The sequence below is a fragment of the Oxyura jamaicensis genome, chromosome 18 (assembly GCF_011077185.1).
Source record: "Oxyura jamaicensis isolate SHBP4307 breed ruddy duck chromosome 18, BPBGC_Ojam_1.0, whole genome shotgun sequence".
In the NCBI taxonomy this organism is placed as follows: Eukaryota; Metazoa; Chordata; class Aves; order Anseriformes; family Anatidae; genus Oxyura; species Oxyura jamaicensis.
Window position 1 is genome coordinate 5,903,875 of NC_048910.1, and position 21,651 is coordinate 5,925,525.

The following is a 21,651-nucleotide window of genomic DNA, read 5'->3' on the forward strand; positions in this document are numbered from 1 at the left end:
AGGGGTGCGGTGCTTGGGCACGGAGGGCTCCGCTCTCCCTCCCGGGACACCGAGACCCCCATCCGCGGGGTGCGGAACGGGACGGCGGAGCTCGATCGTGGGCGGCCCGGGGAGGAGGAGCCTGAGGCCGCCGGGGAGGCTCCGAGGCCCGGCCCCGCTCCCCGCTCGGTTCTCGCGGAGCCGGGGCGGAGCCGCGGGCCGGGCCGGGCCGACAACATGGCGGAGGCGGAGGGGGAGAGCCTGGAGTCGTGGCTGAGTGAGTACCGCCGGGGCCCGCCGCCCGGCCCGGCCCCTCAGCCCCGGCCCCGCTCCCTCACACACATCCCGGGGTCCCCTCGAGTCCCCTCAGCCCCTCTCGGCCCCCTCAGCCCCATCCCTGCCCTGCTTTCCCTCACCTTCCACCGGGAGCCGCAGCGGGGGAGCGCCCCGGCCCCTGCCCCTCGCCTGCTCGCGGTCTCGCTGTGGGTCGGGGGGACCCCGAGGCTGTGGCCGTGTAGGCGCGGCAGCGCTGGGGGCCGGTGGTCAGCAATTTAATTGTTAAAACGTCGGGCAGGGTTGTTCGGCACCTCCGAAGCTGTCGCTGCTCTGACCACAAAGCCTCTTTCCCTTCTCCTTCCCCCGCCTGGCTTTCTCTTAGCTCCGTGGATGGTCTGAGCGGTGTCAGTGAGGCTCGGGGCTGGAGGAGTTTCCTAAAGAAACGGTATTCCTGTGTTATACAACCATGTTTTTCAAGCAGGCAAGCTGCTCTCTGTGCCTAGCTGTGCTTGCAGGAGTTTTGGGTGTCCACTGGAAGACTGCAGGCTGGAATATTTAAAAATCATTGGTTTAGGAAAATTATTTCGCATTACAGAACATCAAATGTTAGAGACAGAAAGAAAATTGTCTTGTTCACCTCACAGCCATTGCTGAGCATCTCCCTGCTGCGTTCCTGTCCCTGCCTTTTTGCTGTCGGCTGTGCGGAGCCTCAGCGCTGCGGGGTCTGGCCCAGGGCTGGAGGGGACTTGTAGGAATTGATCAGAGCTGTATTTTTTCTCATTTATTCTAAATACAGGGGCTTCTGCTCCCACCTCTGGGATGCAGTCTTGCAGATTGATAATTTATTACCTGGATTTTGTTCCTTTCTTTTTAGTACAGATTGTTTGATTACAGCAGTGAGCAAAGTTCCTAACGAGTTGGGTGCCGTGCAAATAGCAGAATCCTGTCATTCCCCTCAGAGCTTCAGAATGTGAAATCTGTTGTTCTTTTGGAGCTGTACTTCCATTAATGAGATGAAATAATTCTTGTTCTTCCTTGAATTTTTATATAAAATTTAAATGCATACGTGGTGTCATCATCTGTTACAGGAGTTATTGGCTAAACTGTGTTTTCAGCTCTCACTTCTCATTTTAGATCAATCCCTTCTGTCCCCTTATAATTCTTGCTCCTCCTCTGAACTCCCACAGTTTGTCAATATCTTTCTGTTTAATTGTAGCCAGCGAGACACATGAAGGAACACCCACATACCTTCCTTCCAATCTTTCTCTGAGGAGGACTGACTCACCAAATTCAGCATGTGTGTGAAAATACCGAGTAGGAAGGATATTTTAGGCTGTGCAGGCTGGAAAGCTTCCTGGCTCTTTGCTTTGTGCTTTTTGTTTATTTTTAATTGTGGAAGTTGAGAGAGGAGTTAGCTCCCTTGACCATGCAGTAGGATGCTCTGTCGCTGAGAGCACCGCGTTACAAAAGCTTTCCTCGCTGCAAGCAGCGTTGCCTGCTCTGTGTTGCAGTGAGCCCGACAGCACAGCAGTGCACGTTTTTTTTCAAGGCTTGAGCGTTGCTCTTGTTTACGATGATAAATTTATGCCTGGTCACTGCTACGGTGGTTTGTGCTGGTGTGATTGTCAGCTCCTCCCATTGTAAGGAAGCGTGGTTCACTTACTAAACGTAAATTACCAGAGGAGCCGTGCAGACCAGGAAGGCAGAGTGCAAAGGCTGGTGTGTCTGAGTGCTTTCGCCTGGCCTCCTGAGGTTATTTTTCTTGTAACTATCAAAAAAAAAAAGTGCTGTGTCTAACGCTAACCTTGAGGGTGTGCACCTGCCGTGCCCCCTACTGAAGTGAAGGGCCAGAACTCAGCAGTGCAGCCAACCTCCCAGTCACAGGAAGATGAGAAATTCCTTGCCAGTGGTTTTTCTGTACTGGTGGTATGCAGCCTTCCAGGCTGCCCTAGCTTTTGGTCATCAGGTGGAGTCATAGACCCACGAAGTAACATCATCCTCATGTCTTAACACTGCAGCAGGATCTGTACTTCAGCCTGCCATGATCTAGCATCTTCATCTCCTGCCTCATTTCAGGCAGTTGGGGTGAGAGAAGATCCCTTCTATTCTCTCCCAGTCTGCAGGCTCTTCTGCTGCTGTTAATTGAAATAGAAGAGGAGGTTAGAAGATAGTGTCAGGTGTACATACGCAGCTGGATCCTTTAACTTTAGTGCTGCCTGTTCTGCTGCTTCCAAAAGGGAGCTTATTGCATCGCATTCATGTCAGGCTGAGGCAGTGTCCAGGTATGTGACAGATGGAGGCAGCTAAAGTATGATGATTGTCCTTTTTTTCCCCTCTTGTATCACCATGGGTTAGCATTCTGCTCATCTTCTCTGACAGAATCTGAATGTTGGACTCCGATGTGCTTGGACGGTGCATCCCCAATTCATGTGCTAGGTCTGATCGGGAGAAACACTTTGCTGGGATGGCCTTTATCTTATCTCTATAGAGAAGTAAACTCGGCAAAATGAGTGTTCATTACCAGCCAGTTAATACTCTCTGTATTCCAGAGTTGTTGCTCTATACAGAAAATAAGCACTTTTGTTTCACATGCACCTGAATATTGACTCATTAGCATTTCAGGGTTTAGCAGAGCAAATAAATGCTGAATGGCTCTGATGCTTACATCAAGTATGAAGCAACTTTCAGACAATGCTGCGCTTAGGACTCAGCAGAGATGCTGACAGGACTGGGCTAGTGCAGAGACTGGTTTCCAGATTGCTGATTCAGGTTTACTTGGGTGCCACTGTGAAATGGGATTTTCAGGATGGGGCCTCAAGAACAAGCGTCTCCACAAAATCAAACTTCATAACCGGTACCAAATGGACTTATTTTGGTAATTTCAACAGAGAAGCCAAGGATTTAATATTCCATAGCACTAAACTCTTCTTCCTGGAACTAGTCCTTTCGTGGAAGGGTTGAACCCCATTTATAAGGCAGCAGTAGCTTCCTGCCTACGTTTTAAGTTTTCTGCATAAAAATAGAGGATTTTAGGTTACGTCTTCATAGCATGATGCAGCTTCATGTGGGGAGATGCTGAAAAGGGTAAGCCAGGTAAACTAGCTTGTCTGGGATGCTGTGTTACCATGGCTTGTACTGAGATCAGTAAGCAGGTCGGTTAAGGTATCTGTACAAACCAGTGTGCTGTCGTGAAAAACTGTCAATCTGCAGAACCAGGGCAAAGCTTCTGATCAAGAACATTAACTTATGAAATAGGGCTTCACGTGGAGATTTTATGAGTGTTCAATATAGGGAGTTTCTTCGTGTGGAACATAACCTCCCTTCAGTAATGTCCCTTTCCTGAGGATTTACTATCTTTATGTGAGAGCTTTTGGTGCAAGAAGTTAGAGGAATCTGAATCCAATATGAGTGTGAGAAATAATCCAGTGTCATTCCAATAAATCTTTAATTTTAAAGCTGTTCCAAATATCTCTAACGTCGGCAAGGAACTGATGGTTACATTTTCCCATTTGTACCAGATCTCTTCCCTGATCTCAGGATGTGCCACCAACAAAGAGTTCATTTAGTTGCGTGTCCTTCCCTGTTTGTGCTCTTCCTGTATTTATCAAATAAATTCCATTAACTCCAGCCAGGAACTGTATTTCTTTCATCTAGGCCTGCAGAGCAGCAGAGGTACTTTGGAGCACCAAACCATACCCGATGCCATTTGACTTGCATGAAAAGGCTGTAGATTGTTGTACGTCCACGTTTTCATGATGCTTCCAGGGCGTTCAGCAGCTGTGAGCGTGGCAATAAGGTTTAAGTGCCTCATGTTCTGAGCAGTTCCTTGGCTCTGTAGCAGCTGCATTTTAAAGTAAGCCATTCTTGAACCTCTCAAGCTCAAAAAGTAGCTTGGTAGCTGAGCTGGCACAGTGAGATGTGATCCCACAGTTAGGCTTCCCTGGCTGCCTTCTTTGACTTATCGAGGGTCCCGTGCAGGTCAGCAGCAGATTGACCAGCGCAGAGTATTTTACAGGTGCAATCCATGGAAGAATTTGCAAAGTTGCTTTACCACTGTTCTTTTGTGAGGAGGGAAACATGAGCAGACCTTGTAGGACTGCTGCAGGAGCAGGACTAAGGTGCGCTGTGAAAGTGAGGTTTGAGCCTAGGTAGCTGACAGTTGTTTTTATTTGCCCGTGGAAGGGTAAAAGGATATGTTTTAATGGTGACAAAAAGTGATGCTTTGTAATGTTGCATGCGTTACTTAGTTATGCTTTCCTGTATGATTAAAGTACAGGCATGTGTGCTTTTTTTTTCCCCTGTACGTCGTCCCCTGCTCTATATTATCTGCCTAACCAATACATTCTTTTCTATGTCTATTTCCATTCAAAATCTTGAGGAATGCTTCTTAAACACCAGACCCTAGCTAACTGCAGTGCATTGTTGCTTCCTTTACAAGAAAGAAATCTTCATGTCCAGTCATGTCAGCTGGAAAATTAAAGTAGGAACCTTGTCTGCTGTAAATTCAGTGCTCCATCAGAGTGAAGTAAAATGCGTGAAGATACTTTCATAACAAAAAGAGATGTTGATAGCCTCAGGATTCTGCAGTCGTGTAATAAGTGAGATCCCGGTGTCTGAGGGAGGATCCATCAGGAGCTTGGTGTAGTCCAGTCAGTGGAGCATCAGTCTCTGTTTGAGCATGCAGGATTTGAATCCTTACTCACGTACAGGCTGTGGTGTTTATTACTTGCAAGAAGAACTCGGTGTGTAATAATAAATTTCAGTTCATAGTTCCCAGGAGAAATGAAAAGGCATCCAACAAATCACCTGACACTCTAAAAACAAGTGTCAATGCTAAATGACTTCTACTAAACATCTGATCTTGCAGTTCTTCAACAAAACTCCCAGGGAATACAAAAAGAATTTCCTACGTAGAAAATTGGAGGGTTTAGCTTTTAAGGAGTTTATTGTTATAGCCAAATAGAAAGAGCATTTCAGGTAGAGGGAAGCAGAATAAGCTCAAATACTTTATCTTGTACTTTCATTTACAGTATGGAAAAAGCATGTTTCTGAGTACTTGACATTTGGCATCTGCTTTTTGGAAAGCTGGGATTCTTGCTGGATACTTGGATCCATCAACTTGGAAACACCCTTTCCCCTGACCAGACACAGCATGTCTCAACTTTTTTTTTTGTAGTTGGCGATGGATGTCAAACGCCTTTCTCTAGGAAATGTATGACTTTTTATACTGTTTCTTTTTGCTGATTTGGTAACATATTTTCTTTCTCTTGCCAAAGATAAAGCCACTAACCCATCTAACAGGCAAGAAGACTGGGAATACATCATTGGATTCTGTGACCAGATCAACAAAGAGCTTGAGGGGTAGGTGTCCCAAACCACGTTAGACTTAGTAAATGAATGTGCGCGGTTTAAAATATGTCATTTGATCATCAAAGTTTCAATTTTTTTTTCTTACGTACATTGATATCACAAGGAAGATCTGGCTGCAAATGAAACAAGGTGCCGTGAAGTTTGGTTTCCCTTCTGTGAAGGGAAGGTTTATACACAGACTGAGTACTAGGAAAACATGAATCCTGAATCTGCCTCGTGTCAACCTATGCAGCTGCAGGGTTCTCATCCAGCCAAACTCATCCTGTTTTTTGGCCTGCAAAACAGGGTTAAAACTCTTAGTGCTTGATGGGCCTTCACATAAAATCTGTACAAACCCCCTGGTCACAGCATTCCTGTGAGCTAAGGAAGAAGTGTTTTCTTCTGGAAAAAGGAAACTAATTCATGAGAAGTGATGTGATTTCCTGGGCTGGGGACTGTACTGGGAGTTGTTTAGCCCATCCCAAGGAGGAATCTGGAATTGCTGGCTCAGACCAGCCCTACTTCCTTTTATACATGCAAACAGCCAGGCTTACAAAGATACCTTGAAGATTTGTTAGTCTCTGTACACTGATGAAAACATGAAAAGTACTAATTTCTTTTAATCATGTGAAAGGTCTCTTCTAAACAGTAGAATTCCTGAAAGCCTGAAAATCCCTCAATATGTTCCCCTGCATTGTAATGGGCACCTGCTTTGTTTCAGGCCACAGATAGCTGTGAGACTCCTGGCTCACAAGATCCAGTCACCGCAGGAATGGGAGGCAGTCCAAGCCTTGACAGTAGGTAGTCCTTGACCCTTCTCTTAAATCCAGCTATATATCATTTGACATTCTCCATGCAGAGTATAAAGAGGAGCACAGCGTGTGTTATTGGGTTAGCTGGGGCAAGTTCTGGGGCTGAATTCCCTGCTGGGAGGGCGTGGACAGGGAGAGGGAGCACGGTTGCCTAACCGAAGTGTCCAGATTGTGCATTAGCAACAGAGCAGTTGGAAATAACTCTGTTTCAGCTGCTTTCATTTGTTATCCAAGGGTAAGACTTGTGTTTATTGTTGTGAGCCCTGACAGGGAGGTGAATGACCCATACATACCCTGCTGGGAGTGGGAGAGCAGCCTGTCTTGGTGCATCACTCCTAAAGACAAGGGATTTGTGCCTCTGTCCCAGAGCAGGAATCTGTGTCTCACTGACATGGGTCCTTCAGCTCCCCTGTAAGTCAGACACATCTAAGCTGTTATTGCAGGGTTTTGGTGTTTGTTTCAGCTCCTGTTTCTGTTACTTGAATGCAGGTGCTGGAAGCTTGTATGAAGAATTGTGGGAGAAGATTTCATAATGAAGTAGGAAAGTTTCGCTTTTTGAATGAGTTAATTAAGGTTGTGTCTCCAAAGGTCAGTCCCTGAGCCTTACTACTCTATTTACTCTGGCTTCCATAAGGTGAAGGCAACATCCAGAATGTTTCCAGTGCTCTGTCCGTCTCATTGCATTTATTAGCGCACATTCTAAGAACATTCATTAACTAACTTTTTTGTGTGCTCTTCTTGCTGTTTTTCTCAGTATGTTCTGCTTATTTACCGTTGATATATAGCCCTCGTACTGTTAAGTGCTTCATGTAACACAAGGGATTTTAAGCCACCACTTTAAAATGGTGAAGCGGTGCTTAGTTGGTTTTTGTTGTTGTTGTTGTTGTTAGTTTTGTTTTGCTTGGGATGGGATTGGTAGAGGGACATGCCAACATCACTGGAGGAGAGATGTGATACAGAAATTAGATCATGAGATATGTCAATACACCATAGAGTTGTAATCCTCACTTTGCTGCTGACTTGTAAAGAGTGCCTGGGCAAGTCCCTCAATATCCATGATCAGCTTAATGTGGTGAAAAATAGATAGAAGCACCCCAAGACACGATTAATACAGTGAAGTATGCCAAGATTCTTTCCTATAAGACACTGCGGGGGGGTGGTATCTGTATTGCTATGATTTTTAAATAGCAACACTTTGAAACTAACAGAGTATCTGCTCTTTCTTTTGCTGAAGATGGTCACAAAGCCTTTGCTGTTAATTCAGATATATTGGAGCACTTTTTTCCTCTTAGCATGGCACCTTAGATCTGGGATTATACACCTCTTAATGTATCTCACTGAACTCCCGTTCTATGTGTTTGGGCTTTATTCTTAAAAAGAAATAAAGAATGAGGAGAATTTCCATCTTTTTCACATTTTTAGTACCTGGGAGATCGGGTCTCGGAAAAAGTGAAGACCAAAGTGATTGAATTGCTTTATAGCTGGACAGTGGCACTGCCAGAAGAATCCAAAATCAAGGATGCCTACTACATGCTGAAACGACAAGGTAAGAAGTCAGCTGCTCCTTCACACATTCCCTTCGGCCTGTGCTTGTAAGCCAGAGCATCACAAAACATACAATTTCTAATTAGATGGAGTCAAGGCAAACTGAGAGGAGATGGAACAAGGGAGAAATTCCCTGAATCTTTGGGAAAGCTAGTTGTTATACTGGGGGCTGGGTTGGGTTGGTCTTTTATTGTTATTTTTATTTTTTTAAAACTAGATTAGTGAATACCTTGCAAATGCTTTTGGTTTTAGTTTGTAGGGCTTGATCTCGATGATTTTTGTCTGGAATTAGTTCTAAATGATTTAAGGACAATTTAAAGTCAAATAAGAGCACCCATGTAGCTTTTTGTGTTCTGTTGACCAGATCGCTTTACAATCGTACCTTTAAACTGATACAAGTGTCTTGTGTAGGCAAAGTGAAAAAAGCTTGGTAGAGGAGCATGTGGTTTCAAAAAGGGAAAAAAAAAAAAAAGGTTCTGGGAAAGCTCCTGGGGGTAGAGCACAAATCTAGGGGGTTGGCAATGGAACAAGCAGGAAATTTGGCTGTTTCCCCACTCATGGTTAGGAGTCTGCTCATCACCCCATCTTGCATTGCTGTCTGCTTTCCTGCTCAGCTCATTTTAGAAAGAAATGTCATGCCCTTGAGTTTGCACAAAGCTAGGTTGTCTGGGACTTTGTGTAGTGGCTCAGAAGCTAATGTGAAAGACAAATAGTAGGGAGCTACTGGTTATCCTGAGCTCTTAGAGGAACAGTATGGACATGGCAACACAGTTGCTGGGGTTTTGTCCTTTATCAAAGAAGACGTTCTTTGTTTGGTGCTCAGTGATTTCAATGCTGTATTGTGTATTGGAGCAGAGTGCTAGTATCAGTGGACAGATTGGCAGCTCGTTCACTTTGACAGCAGCATGTGAGTAACAGGATGCACTGCAAATCCATGTGGCTTCCCTTCTGCTTTCAGGGATTGTTATGTTTGATCCTGTGATTCCTGTGGACAAAACCTTGATTCCTTCTCCACCGCCTCGTCCCAAAAACCCTGTGTTTGATGATGAGGAGAAATCCAAGGTATAGTGAAGACTTTTATCATAATTACTGATTAAAAAGTAATTGCTTAATGCACGTTTGGAATAAGGGAGGAAATTACACTAATTCAGCTTTTATTTCTGGGGAAGTGATCTGTTCTTTCAAAGAACTCATTGGTTTAAATATGACTCCTTTGTCTACGTACCTAACCTGAAATCCAAGCAAAGACTTGTCTGTGTTATGATTATGTAGTTATTTGTTGTTAAAGTGCCATCCTGCTGTAATACTAGAAGGCAGAAAACGTTTCACGTATGTTGCCAAAAATCATGTACAGGAGGAATAACTGCCCAGTGTCAAGTCTCTGCAATATGACAGTACAGGTCCTGTGTAGAAGCAAGAATGTAGCAACTCATGTGAAACAATAAACCCATAAATGCTCTCTGACTTTGTAATAGTGGTCTATATATGTTTTTCCCTGAACTGTTCCATTAATTTTTTCTTGCTGCTTCCATTTGCACGAGAGTTTTTGTTTTCTGAATATTGTCATCTTGTCTTACAGCTTCTGGCCAAACTGCTGAAAAGCAAAAACCCAGATGATTTACAAGAGGCAAACAAGCTTATAAAATCCATGGTAAAAGAGGTAAGAACTTCCTGTAGGTGATTAGTCCCAGTCAGTGGTCTGCTTTGCAGGTTTCAAGCAATTTAACCCCACATTGGCAGAGAGCTTGTGTATGGCAGGACCTTGGTTCTTCAGGCTTCAGGAGCATTGTGTTAGTATATCCCTTAGCTAAACTGTGGGGACTGAATGAGACTGACCATCAGCAATGACCAACCTCTTCCTGGTCTCTTAAAACTTATAAGACAACTAACTTGTGTCTAGTCCAGGTGATCAGTGGCATAAAAGGATGCTGTCTGATGACTTAGCAGGGCTGCGTGAAATGAATGTGTTGGTAATTCTGACTCCATCTCACAACTGGGAGGTATTTGTATCACAGAAACGTCTGCAGTTGATGTCCCTGATGAGACAGGGCAAGAAGGGGCAAGGATTGAATGCTGTGTTGAAATTAACTGCGTTCTTGTTGCTTGAGATGCTTTTTCACATCAGGATTTGGTGGGAGCATTTCTGTACTGCCCCTGGTTATGGAGGACTGAGTCATCAGACTGGGTCTTCTCACAAGCAGGCCTCATGGAAGCACCTTCCTGTCCATAGAGCTGTGATGCATCCACCCATGGCAGGCATTAGAAACCCTGGAGTCCAGGAAATGACTCACTGTGATTCTGGCAAAAAAAGTATAGCTCCTAGGTGGAAAAGGACGTACAGGTTTCCAAAATGTTTCCATTCAAGCTTCTCCTGTCCCCAGGGCAGAGACTCCTCCATCTTTAGTTGGAATCCCAAATCAGAGATGGGTGGACATTTTCTACCAGAGTGTGCTGGTTGTTTCTAGTAAAGATTTTGTTTCAAACATGTATTTTTTCATAAAATGTCAACAAGGAACAACCACAACAAACTCTCACGCCAAAACAAAATAACCTGGAAAGGTCAAAAAGGGACTTTTGGGAGCACAGTGTTTTCAACACTTCTATTTTTAGTGATATCATTATAAATTAAAATCTATTTAATGAGACTCTTTGGAAATAAAGATTTTTCTAGTGTTTCAGAATGGTAGTGAAAAGATGATCAAATAAACAAAGCTTCACATGAATGGAGAGTGGGGTGGTGGTGTTTTTGTGTATCTTTTTTATTTTTAGCTCAACCTTAAATAGACATCATTTTACATGATTTTACATGATTTTCAAATGTTACCTTCTGTTCTGATACTGTGGACCTTTACAGGAAAACTCACTTTTCCTGTCTCTGTTTACACCCTGAAGGATGAGGCTCGGATTCAAAAAGTAACAAAGCGCATGCACACACTGGAAGAAGTAAATAACAATGTAAAGCTGCTGAATGAGATGTTGGTTCATTACAGCAAAGACGAGTCATCAGAGGCAGACAGAGAGCTCATGAAGGTGGGTCTGAGCTGCTGCTTCCCAGAAATACTGCAGTCAGTCCTTTGTTCTTGTTCAGATTTCATTGAGTTTTGCAAGAATTATAGTGCAATAAAATGGAGAGCACTGCCAAGAAAGAAGAGCTGTCATTGGAAACAGCAGGCAAGAAAATAATCATGTTTTTAATACCTTTCACCAAAGGACTCAGTGCCTTACAGGGATAGTGGATAATACCTCTTTTGCACATTTTTGAAGTCAGGTACAGCTGTTCTCCAAAGATGCAGTGTAGTAGAATTGAGAAGCTGCCATTTCTAATTCTTGATACCATTAGGGCACGCTGGTTGCGGATAGTAATTGTCCCTCACAGCACTGTGGATGGATAAACCAAAGTCTGGTTGGGGCAGAAAATACGTCCTCCCCTGTAGCTGGCATTACAGGATAGGGGGAAACATCAGGAAGATGGAAATTAAAACAGACGCCAGGGGGTCAGTGTCCAGTACTGAATTAGGTTCTTTTGGATATTCCAGACATGGAGCATGAAATGTTTGATATCAGAACAAAATCTATTGAAAGATATTTGAAGTTGCACAGGTTTTCCATTTAGGAAAATGATAGAGCAGTGTACTGAAATCATTGTACAAACACAAATGTTTGGGCTTGTTTGTTGGGCCGAGCCACATATTCAACCCCCCATGCTGGTCCGTCTAATTCAGGGAGCCACAAACATTCTTCAAATGAGCTGGGGAGAAATATTTACGCCGCTAGTTGATCTGTTTTAACTGTTGATAGCTGTTTATCTCAAACAAAGGCCACCCTCAGTCCCCTTTCTGTTGAGATAAAGTCAGCTTCTTTGCAACTGCTGTAGTCAGTTGCTTGAGGGCAGTTGGATAGGTGCAGGGCCTTGAAGAGTTGCACTTTATCTAATTTTAAAATTTAAAATTATACTTTTGTTTAAGAACAAGGTTGTGAAACAATGGTTTGAAGCTTAAAAAATGGTTTATTTCTGTGAAACATTTCCTTCTTGCCACCCTTCTTCTGCGTGGTTGCAGACTGAGTAGAGGCTGCAAAATTCTGCTCTTTCTTGTGCTTTGAGGGACAACTGTAACACAAGGAACAAAGATCCCATTTGGACTAGAATGGGCTGAAAGTGATGATGTGAGAGAGGACTGAGAGGTGTTATGTTGAAAACGCAGACTGCTTGGACTCTCACAGTGGTGTAACACTTCACAGTTCTGTTAATAGGACAGGGACGGGGGATCTTGGCTGTCCTGCTACGCTAGCCTGTCCAGCTCAAGGGAAGCTGGCTTCTCTGTTCTGGGCTTTCCATAGAATGCCTGGGCAGTCATTGTGCTGACGGGTATTGCTGACAGTGGCTCCTGGCTGATAAGACCTCTTGTCCTAATCTCTCTTTCCAGGAGCTCTACGAAAGGTGTGAAACCAAAAGACGGACGCTGTTCAAGCTAGCCAGTGAGACAGAGGATAATGACAGCAGCTTGGGTAAAAGAAGCTACACTTCTCCTTTTTAACTACAGTTGTGACCTGTGACTATGCAAGGGTTCAGCAAGGGATCAGCTGCTGTAAAGATGTCTCTGTGGATGCGCTTTGCGTTGAGTGAAAAGACAAGTTCCTTGCTCTTTGTGCTTATCATTTATGTTCATGCAAGGACTTGTCATTATCGGGAGAGGCTGGGGGAGAACAGCTGCTGCTGGGGAAGGGGAAGGGAGTTACTGTGGAGAACAAAGCTTTGGAGTCATTTTCATCATAACTGTAATGTATTTGGACCTAGAAAGGTCATTGTCTTGCTTAGAGAAGCATGGCAGACAGATTAACAGAACTCATGGATAAATAATTGTGTTTTTTGCTACTAATTATTTAGCTGTTAACTGAGTACTCTCAGCATTAGTGACTAAAGTCTTGGAGTTTGTTTTTGTCCCTCTCATATAGGGGATATTCTGCAGGCCAGTGACAACTTATCCCGTGTGATAAATTCCTATAAAAAAATAATAGAGGGGCAAGTGATCAATGGTGAAGTGGATCTCCCTGTGACGTCAGCAGTGGAAGGTAAGTTCCTGGGAAGCCAGCTGTTTAATTTTGAATCCTACAGTTTTGTCTTCCAGACGGGGTTTCCTATTGTGATAAAGTAGGCTATTGATGGTTCCTTTGGCCAAGACTTTGTGAATAAGAGGGGGACAAGGCAGCTCTAAAGCAGTGGATAAGCAATTATCGTCGTGGGCAACAGTGCTGAAGTTTTGCATTCTCCATTGCTGGTTGCTTGTAATGAATGATGATATCAGTAGCAAACCTGCATCTGAACGGTTTGTGTGCCTGGTAGTTCTCATACATTTGTCTCCACATTTATCCTACCTCTTAATGGTGACATGCAAGAAGAGGACAACTTTATCAAAAGGACAAGAGTGGGAGGGTAGGAGCCAGGCCAGGGGTCCTATCCTGGTTTTGCCAGCAGTTCCATTTGTGAATTTAGGCCAGTTGTCCAGGGATTTCAAAGGTAAAACTGAAATATAAAGTGGACTTGTTGTGTGTGGCAGGATTGCCACTTGGGAGTTACTTGAACATTTCCGCATGAAAAGCAATAGAAGAAATGCATAATGTCTGACAGCATCCTATTGCAACAAGACTGTCCTAAATATGAAGGGAATTCTAGATCCAGGCTGCGTATATTTTCCTTGACTCCAGGTTTCTGGTAGCCTTATAGTTCTGGAGGATCTCCCAGAGTCTTATCTAAGCTCAAAAGATCTTGAAAAGACTACAGGTTATGCTACAAGAAGTGCTGGGGAAAGAGCAGGGCCTGGAGCAGGTGTTGCTTTTCGGATAGAAATTTCCTGAGTATCTGGATTGATTACTTGTGGGCAGCAAATGGTTAGCTGGACAGCATGTGGGCTTTCCCCTTTATTGATAAAGAGCAGTAAGCCATGACGAAGGGGGGACCTGTGTTACCTAAACCATCTCACTGATTTCTTCCGTATGATGTGCTTGCTCTGAGCCTTTTGCCTTCTTTCCTAGTAGTGCTCTTCTGTCTGCTGCAGGGAGTAACTCCACGAGTAACCTCAACACCCTCATTGACCTTGCTGGATTGGACATCTCCGGCACGCCGCCACCTCCAATGCCGCCCACCACGCTGACGCCAGCCCCCCCGGCAGCCCCAGCCCCAGCAGAAATCCCCATCCTCCCACCTCCTCCACAGACGTTTGCGCAGTTGCGGAGCAGCTCCTTGAGCCAAGTGGAAGCTGCACCTGCTCAGCAGAGCAGTACTGCCAACTCCCTTTCCTTGCTGGATGAGGAGCTTCTGTGCTTAGGTAAGAAGACACTGAGGGGCCCAAAAAAGGGTTACTCAGTCCTTGGTTTTAAAAGTCCCCTTATTTCCTTCAGCGTGAGTGTGAGGGCTGGCTAGCAGGAGCCTGAGGTGCCTTTGATTTTGGCCACACCAGATTCTTCCTGCTCTTGGCTCATCCAGTAGGTTACTTAGTGAGTCCTTAGGGCTGTCCTGGATCTTGGTAGAGTTTGAGGGATGGTTGAGAGAGGTTGGTGATTCAGAAGGTGCAGCTGGGAACAGTAACCTGTGTTATTCCCAAAATATTTATATTCATATATCTTTCCTTGCTGTGATTCTGGTCAATCCTGCATGTCTTTAGATCTGTTATTTCTAGGGAAGTCCAGAGGATTTCTGAGACACTCCCTTGAATCATCCTGAACATGAGAACTGATCCATGAATCAGTATTAAACTGAGGTGTTCCCAGAGTAGGCAGCAAATGAAATAACCGTTGGGTGTGATTACAGTCTGATGTCTGTGGGTGCATAGACATTGGTGCTGATTTCACTGCTGACCTCATGGCTCTGCTAAAGAGCAAGGTGCCCTAGAGGGACTGCTTGGTAGGAACCTGCAGAATTCCTGCCTGTGAAGCCCAGATCTGAATAGCAGGACATGCCATAAATCAAAATCAGGATGGATTAGGGGGGCTGTGTGCAGGGTGTTGGCTGCTGGTGCTGTTGGTCACTTTTAATCATCACAAACTTGCAACCCATTTCAGTCTTTCATTAGACTTTTGGTCTCTGGCCGAGCTGAATCAAGCAGTTTGGTACTGAAACAACTTCCAAGTGATGACACCTAACTCATTTTCCACTCCAGTAACCTATTTGTTATTTTTCCTTTTAGGCCTGAATGACCCAGCCCCTGCAGCAGTGAAGGACACATCAGAAAACAACCAGTGGAGCATGTTTGAGGTACAAAGGAGGGAATTTCTCAGGGGAAGGGAGGGAGGGCTTGCTAGTGTGGGAGGTCTCAGGATACACTTCGTCACCTTGGAGAAAAATGATCACACATACAAGCAGAGGGGCTGCTGTTCCGGAAGGGAAGTCTGGCTTGGTCCCAAGATCTGGGATAGCTGTGTCTGAACAGAGTAAATATCCCCGAGTGTGGCTGTCTCAGTTTCCAATCTGTCCCCCGTGATGTTAGCACTTCCTTTGCTTAAATTACAGATGAGATGTAGCCCTGACATAGGCCACAGACTTTGCTGCTTGCCACCCACCACCTGTTTTTGCGGTAAATCTCTCTCCCTCTGTAACAGTGCCACCTCTACAGTAGGGGACAGCAGCGAGTTAGAGCATGTACTTGTCCTCTCTTGCAGAATGACCAATTGGACCTGGATTTCTTTAATCCGAAGATGGTGACTGTTGCTTGCAACCCTGCAGGGAACCCTCTTCTCCATCACACATCCCAGACCACATGTGGAACGTCAGTGCCGCTGCCTTCTGCTTTCACAGCCTCTCAGACTGCTTCCAGCATCCCTGCACCAATCTCCACACCATTTGCATTCTCTGCTGGACCAGCTGCACCTGTGGGGCCTCCCAAGACTGTTCCAGCTGCTCCTGGGTACTTCAGCTCACCTGTGGGGAGCAATATGTCACATAAGATAGATGCGTTAGGACAACTTCTTGAAGAAGCTAAAGGGTAAGTAAAAGTTTTTGGACTTTCCTTTGTCTCTGTGGTTAGAAAACCAAGCTTGCTGCAAGCTTGACAGACATTCAACTCTCTACTTTGGTAGAAATGTGTGACTGGGATCTTTGCCAACTAATACTGGAGTCCAACCTTCAGCAGGGGAAGGCAGACACTACCAGGTAGAGAACAGCTGCACTACCGATTTAAGTCTGCAGCGTAAAGTTAAGCTGCTAAGGTAAAAAGGCCTTTGGTCATCTTAGCCTTGCCCACCTTTGCCAAGGTGAGGCTCTGCTTTCACCTGGACTTAGTGATGCTTAATCCTACCAACACCACTTTCTTTGTAGGCCTGCTTCTTACAGGGGACCTTACTGAGTCACAGACTCTAAACTGGCTCCAGGCCCCTGTTTTGTCCCTGTGATTTGCTGTTAGCTCTGGGTTCGTGGTGAAATGCCTGCTTCACTTTCAGCTTAATTTTCCCATGTTTTTTGTCTTCTAGGACTGCCACCCAAGGCATGGCAACTCCCTCAGTGTTCCCTGGGGTTACTTTGTCAGCCCCTGTCACCTCTTCTCCGTTAATAGCACCTGCAGGGCTGCCCGTCACTGCCCCGGGAGCCCCTCCAATTCCTTTCCCAAGCAGCTGCACTGCTGGCTCAGGGAGCCCTCTCTTCCAGCCAGCATCGTTCCAGCAGCAAGGCAGTCCCATGAAAGCACCTGAAATTTCTTTGGCCAACGTCCACGTTCCCTTGGAATCCATTAAACCTAGTAAGTACTTCACGTTTTTCACCATTCTCTGAACATTTTTTAAAAGCAGAGCTTTCTGACTAAGATCATGAAGTGGAGATCGGGGATGAGAGATCCCAACCAAGCATCAGATTGTCTTCTGCAGCACACACCTGCATTCCTCTCCTCTCTCTGTGGCAGGCAGCGCCCTCCCAGTGACGGCCTATGACAAGAACGGCTTCCGAATCCTCTTGCACTTCGCCAGGGATTGCCCACCAGGACGGTCGGATGTGCTGGTTGTGGTAGTCTCGATGCTGAACACGGCACCGCTTCCTGTGAAGAACATAGTGCTGCAGGCTGCTGTTCCGAAGGTAGGGACGTGTGGTTTGGACTCACAGCTGAGTGAATCTGCGCTTTTGGGAAGGCCTGAGTCTGAACTCAGGGACTTGGATGCAGCAACCTGGTTCTGTCTTTCTGTAGGCAGTGCTCTGCCTTTTCCAGAACACAAAGGTGGTTGTCAGAGGCAGAAAACACTAAATAGGATAAGATTAAAAACTGCAGGCAGTCTGTATTTTCTTTTTTTCTTTTTTTTTCTAAAATCAATCCAGCTGTGTCTGGCCACGAAGATGGCTCAGATAGCATAATGCCAGGACTGTTACGTGGATAGAGCCATCCCTGAGGTCCTTGGGAATCAGAATTTCTTAAAGACATCTTAAATTGGAAAATACATTCCATTCTTGTTCTTACTGCCCCTACCTAGTTCCGGATGGCTGGTTCATGTTTTGAAAACTGCCCCAAGCAGCTATGATCTGCCTGTCATGAAAATGCTTGCATTAAAACCTCTGACATAAGAGCACTCGGGTAGGAAGGTGCTGTTGGTGTTCACCTGACCAGTGCTTTTACTCTGGGCTGACTTGTTGGGACTGATCTGTTGGTCTTCCTGCTCCTATCATATTGTGCAAGTGGGCTGGCTCCTGTCTCCTCATTCTCACATGTGGATGGATTTCCTTCAGCTTGGATGTCTGTTATCTCCCCAGCCTGCACATACATCTTCCATCCTCCCCACGGTAGGAGGTACTCCCTGAGGTTCCACTTACGTTTGTTTGCTTGTTTGCAGTCCATGAAAGTGAAGTTACAACCACCTTCTGGCACAGAGCTGTCTCCATTCAATCCCATCCAGCCACCTGGTGCCATCACCCAAGTCATGCTTCTGGCAAATCCTATGAAGGTGAGAGGGGCAGACTGTAATGGAGTGGGATTTGTCCTGTCCTTTTCAGCCAAATCTGATGTAAGCTGAATTCTTCAGGGAGTTTGGACCAAACCTATGAGCAAATTTCTCTCAGCAAAAGGGCAACAGTCACATAAGGGTCAGCTTCAAATGGGAACAATCAGAGCTGTGTCAGGAGCTTCTCTTACCTCCCTTGTGTGCTGGAAGTGCCCTGCTTTGGTGATAATTAGCGTGATGTGAAATTAGCTGGTGCTGTAGAAATACTTCTGCTGTGTTGAGGCTATATACAGCCTGACAGAACTGAACAAACAGACTAATTACCGTCAGATCACGTTCCTTCCCTTTGGCATGTTATGAGAGGTACCTGTGACCAGTGAAACAACGTTAACACTTCCCTTCCTGCTCATTGTGCTAGGAGCACCTGAATAGCTGTGGAAGCCCTTGCTAGAGTTAGTCATTTAAGTAACCTGCTCCATAAAGTTCAAAGCCATGCACTGGAGTAGTTCCTAATTGTTTGACAAATCCAGATGTTACTGTTGAGAATTACAGCAAAAATGTCCTTAAGGTATCAGCTGAAAGCTACGAGATCCAAAAGGGTAAGCATCAGAGGGGTTTTGGTGTATTGTTGAAACTTGAGCTTTGTGAAGCACACAGAGATCCCCTCATTGAAAGACTTTTTCCACCGCTGATCACTGCTTACTGGGAATTTTGCAGAGCAGGAACTGTTTTATTTTCTTCCACATGATGTGCACTACTCCAGCAGCATTCTTCAGGCTCACTGGAGAGCAGCTGAGTGATGAGTGCTGGCTACACGTACATCAAACTATTAGTGCAGATAATTTGATCTTTTCTCCTACTGTTTCATGCTAATCAATACAACTTTTGTGTTTTAAAAATTGTAAAGTAAATAACTCAGGTTTGCTAAGTGGCTGAAATATGCCATGAACATACCTTGGCCCTCTTCTCCCTGCTATGCACAGCACAACTGGTGTGATCTCAGAGCTGTAACGGTGAAATGTTTTGCTCAGGAGCAACTGAGGCTATTCTCACGTTGCTCTTGTTTTTTTGTCTTTCCTGCAGGAGAAGGTGAGGCTGAGGTACAGACTGTCCTTCACCCTGGGAGACCAGCCCAGCACAGAGGTTGGCGAAGTGGATCAGTTTCCCCCAGTAGAGCAGTGGGGGAATCTATGACCTTAGGACACTGCCAGAGACTCTGTGACAGGACCAGGAAAGGATCCCGCAGGACTGGAATGAATGTGACGTGGGGAGGGACACACATGCTATCCACTGGTGATGTTCAGCTTTGTTTACATGTCCTGACCACTCTGCTTGTAGCTTTAGTCCAGAATGTTTTACCCCACGCTGAAGGGGTCCTGGGACATTTATGCCAAGCATGAACTGAACGGCAGCCAGTGCTGGTTGCTTTTATCTTGGCCTCTGGGTGAATCTGGTTCTATCTTCCACTCTATTAAACTTGAAGTTACTGTATTTTGAGGGGAGACCTGTCGACAGAAGGGGATTTAGTTGGCGTGTTCCTGTACTGCTGTCCAGAGATACCTGCAGGCTGGTGGGGTAATGATGCCGCCTTGAGCTTTCTCAGTGCAGAGCCCTTACACGTGCCCTCCCTTGGACTTCTACCGCCTCAGTGCCAGACTGAACCCGCTAAGCATGTTAAGCAATAATGCTGGCTCCGTTAGGGAACGCTTCTTTTTTACACTGAAATGGCACTTAGCTCCCTTCCTCCCCCTTCTCTGCTTCGTTCCCGACAGTCGATGTAAGCAGGCCCTAGCTCTGTGTTGTGCGACAATGCTGTACCTTTAGTTAAGGTATTTATTTTATAGCGCCGGCTGCCTCCCTCTTGTATCCATTTTGGGCAGCTGGGGCTGTTCTGTATGCAAATGGCTACACTGGTTATTTTTCTGCCTTCATTGCATTCCATAGCGTGGGGAAAAGGAGATGTGTGGTAAGGAGGTACGCCCAACGGGGCTGGGAAGCGGTTGTCAGTACTGGTGGAGGACAGCACCTGGTGTGCAGAAGTGTCCTTACAGCCACTAACCAGGTGCAGTGACTGAATCCAGGGGTAAGGGGAGGTGCCCCTCAGGTCCCCTCGTGCAGGCAGTATTAGGAGGTTGTACTGAGAGGAGTACGGTGAAACACAAGATGTAAACAGTAGAGCTCTAGGATGGCTGAACAGAACCAAGCAGACAGTGAAAGGAAAGGTTCCACTGGGTTGTGATGGTGCATGTGCTGGGCTTAACGCCCTGTTTTATTTGTTCCCTCTATGAAGTGGCTAAGTGCAATCATCTCCACAAGGTGGAAAGCAGTTTTACCGGACGTTAGTGTTCTAATGGGGCGGAGGAGCTGAGCCCTCCAGGTACAGTCACACAAACTAGGTTTAAATTAGCAAAACTTGATTCCAGCAGTCCCTTCCTCCTCTTCACTTTCCAGTCTCGAGTAGTGCCTCAACTAGCTTTGAGACAGACTGTTTTAGATGAACGTTGTTTTATTTTTTATTTTTTTAAACATCCATTGACAAAAGCACAGGGCAGGTCCTTAGACACTAAGCTCAGCATTTCCAGCAGTGCTGTTGAACATCCACTCTTAAACTATGAATGGGAGCAGTCACCTAAAGTGCTGAGAAAATGTGTATACAGGAGGAGATCCCTGCTGTTGTAGGAAGAAAGCTCCAGAGAAAGTGCTGCTGGAATTAATGGAGGCTGTAAAACCCATTATTGCAAATACAGCTTGGAGTTATTTATATTTTCTTTACTGTGATAAGAAGTAAAAATCATTAGACGTGAAAAACTCAGCATATTCAAAGGCCCGAGGCCTTAATCAGAGGCACCAGGCAGTTGTAGAAGGAAGAATCAAAGCTTGGCCAAGGATCTTGCTGTAAATTCCTGGTCTGAAGCTCACGAGGACCACAGCCTTGTCAGCTCCCTGACAGAGAAGGCAGGCAAGGATGGTTACATCTCTGAGATTGTTAAAGAAAGCAGCAAATTTGAACTGGACTAGGATGGGGGACAAAGAATTCTTTCTGCCTCAGACAAGTTCTTGCCAGCACTTTAGATACAGTAGGAATAGGGATAGTGTTTAGGTCACTTAAATCTGCCCAGGTGCTGTAGTGTGTCCTGAGGAAGCAGGTTTCACTGCTTAGATGCCTACACGTGAATCTCACTGTGACTTTGAGGAGGTCAGAAGAGCACAAGTGCTTTCTGCAGAATGGCTTTGTTCTCAGTGTTAACGGCAGTGCATTGCCTGTGCTGTAAAGCCAAATGGAAAGATGCCATAGTCTTGCTGCGTGGAAATGCATCGTTACAAGCTTTGGAAATTAAACTATGAATGTTCCTTGTCTGTAGGTTGAGGTTCCTGCTTCATACCGAACAGCCGTTACTGTAAATACATCTCAAATGCATTTGTCCTGCTGCATGTTAAATAAATTGTTTTCCCTACTTTGGTCTGTGGGTAGCTCTCACTAATGACTGCTTGTGGAGTCTAATGCTGGTTCTGGAAATCCTAAAACTCAGCCCATCATCTGAAAACCGTCCAAACTAACCAAAAAGGCAGAAGTTGCTGTTTTCTAAAAGGCCAGTGAGTTAAAAGGTAGGCTCAATTTCAGTTCTGGGTATTAGCAGCAAAGCAACTGAAAAGACAAAGGTAATGAGGTTTACTTTACAAGGCAAGGACCGCCAGACCAATGGAACAAGCAACTGTGATGTTCTAATGCAGCTCCTTTTTAAAAGTTACATTTTTTAAAAAGTTATGTTTATGGAAGATG

The 21,651-nt window shown here is 45.3% G+C and overlaps 1 protein-coding gene across 1 annotated transcript; it reads left to right on the forward strand.

Moving 5' to 3' along the window:
- The first annotated feature begins 26 nt into the window (after nucleotides 1–26).
- Nucleotides 27–21,325, forward strand: GGA3 (golgi associated, gamma adaptin ear containing, ARF binding protein 3). The gene is made up of 17 exons (XM_035342739.1): nucleotides 27–256; nucleotides 5,532–5,616; nucleotides 6,326–6,401; nucleotides 6,906–7,004; nucleotides 7,839–7,962; nucleotides 8,920–9,023; nucleotides 9,541–9,621; nucleotides 10,854–10,991; nucleotides 12,386–12,467; nucleotides 12,915–13,031; nucleotides 14,015–14,284; nucleotides 15,143–15,210; nucleotides 15,615–15,937; nucleotides 16,422–16,687; nucleotides 16,847–17,016; nucleotides 17,763–17,873; nucleotides 18,954–21,325. The coding sequence occupies exons 1-17, from the start codon at nucleotides 217–219 to the stop codon at nucleotides 19,062–19,064; spliced, it is 2,265 nt and encodes a 754-aa protein (XP_035198630.1). The 5' UTR covers nucleotides 27–216; the 3' UTR covers nucleotides 19,065–21,325.
- Nucleotides 21,326–21,651: the final 326 nt, after the last annotated feature.

Excerpts from the sequence above, each read along its gene's own strand:
- GGA3 (XM_035342739.1), top strand. The coding sequence starts at position 217 with ATGGCGGAGGCGGAGGGGGAGAGCCTGGAGTCGTGGCTGA. Across the intron at positions 6,402-6,905 it reads AGGCAGTCCAAGCCTTGACA|GTGCTGGAAGCTTGTATGAA; the intron begins GTAGGTAGTCCT and ends ACTTGAATGCAG. Across the intron at positions 17,874-18,953 it reads TTCTGGCAAATCCTATGAAG|GAGAAGGTGAGGCTGAGGTA; the intron begins GTGAGAGGGGCA and ends TCTTTCCTGCAG.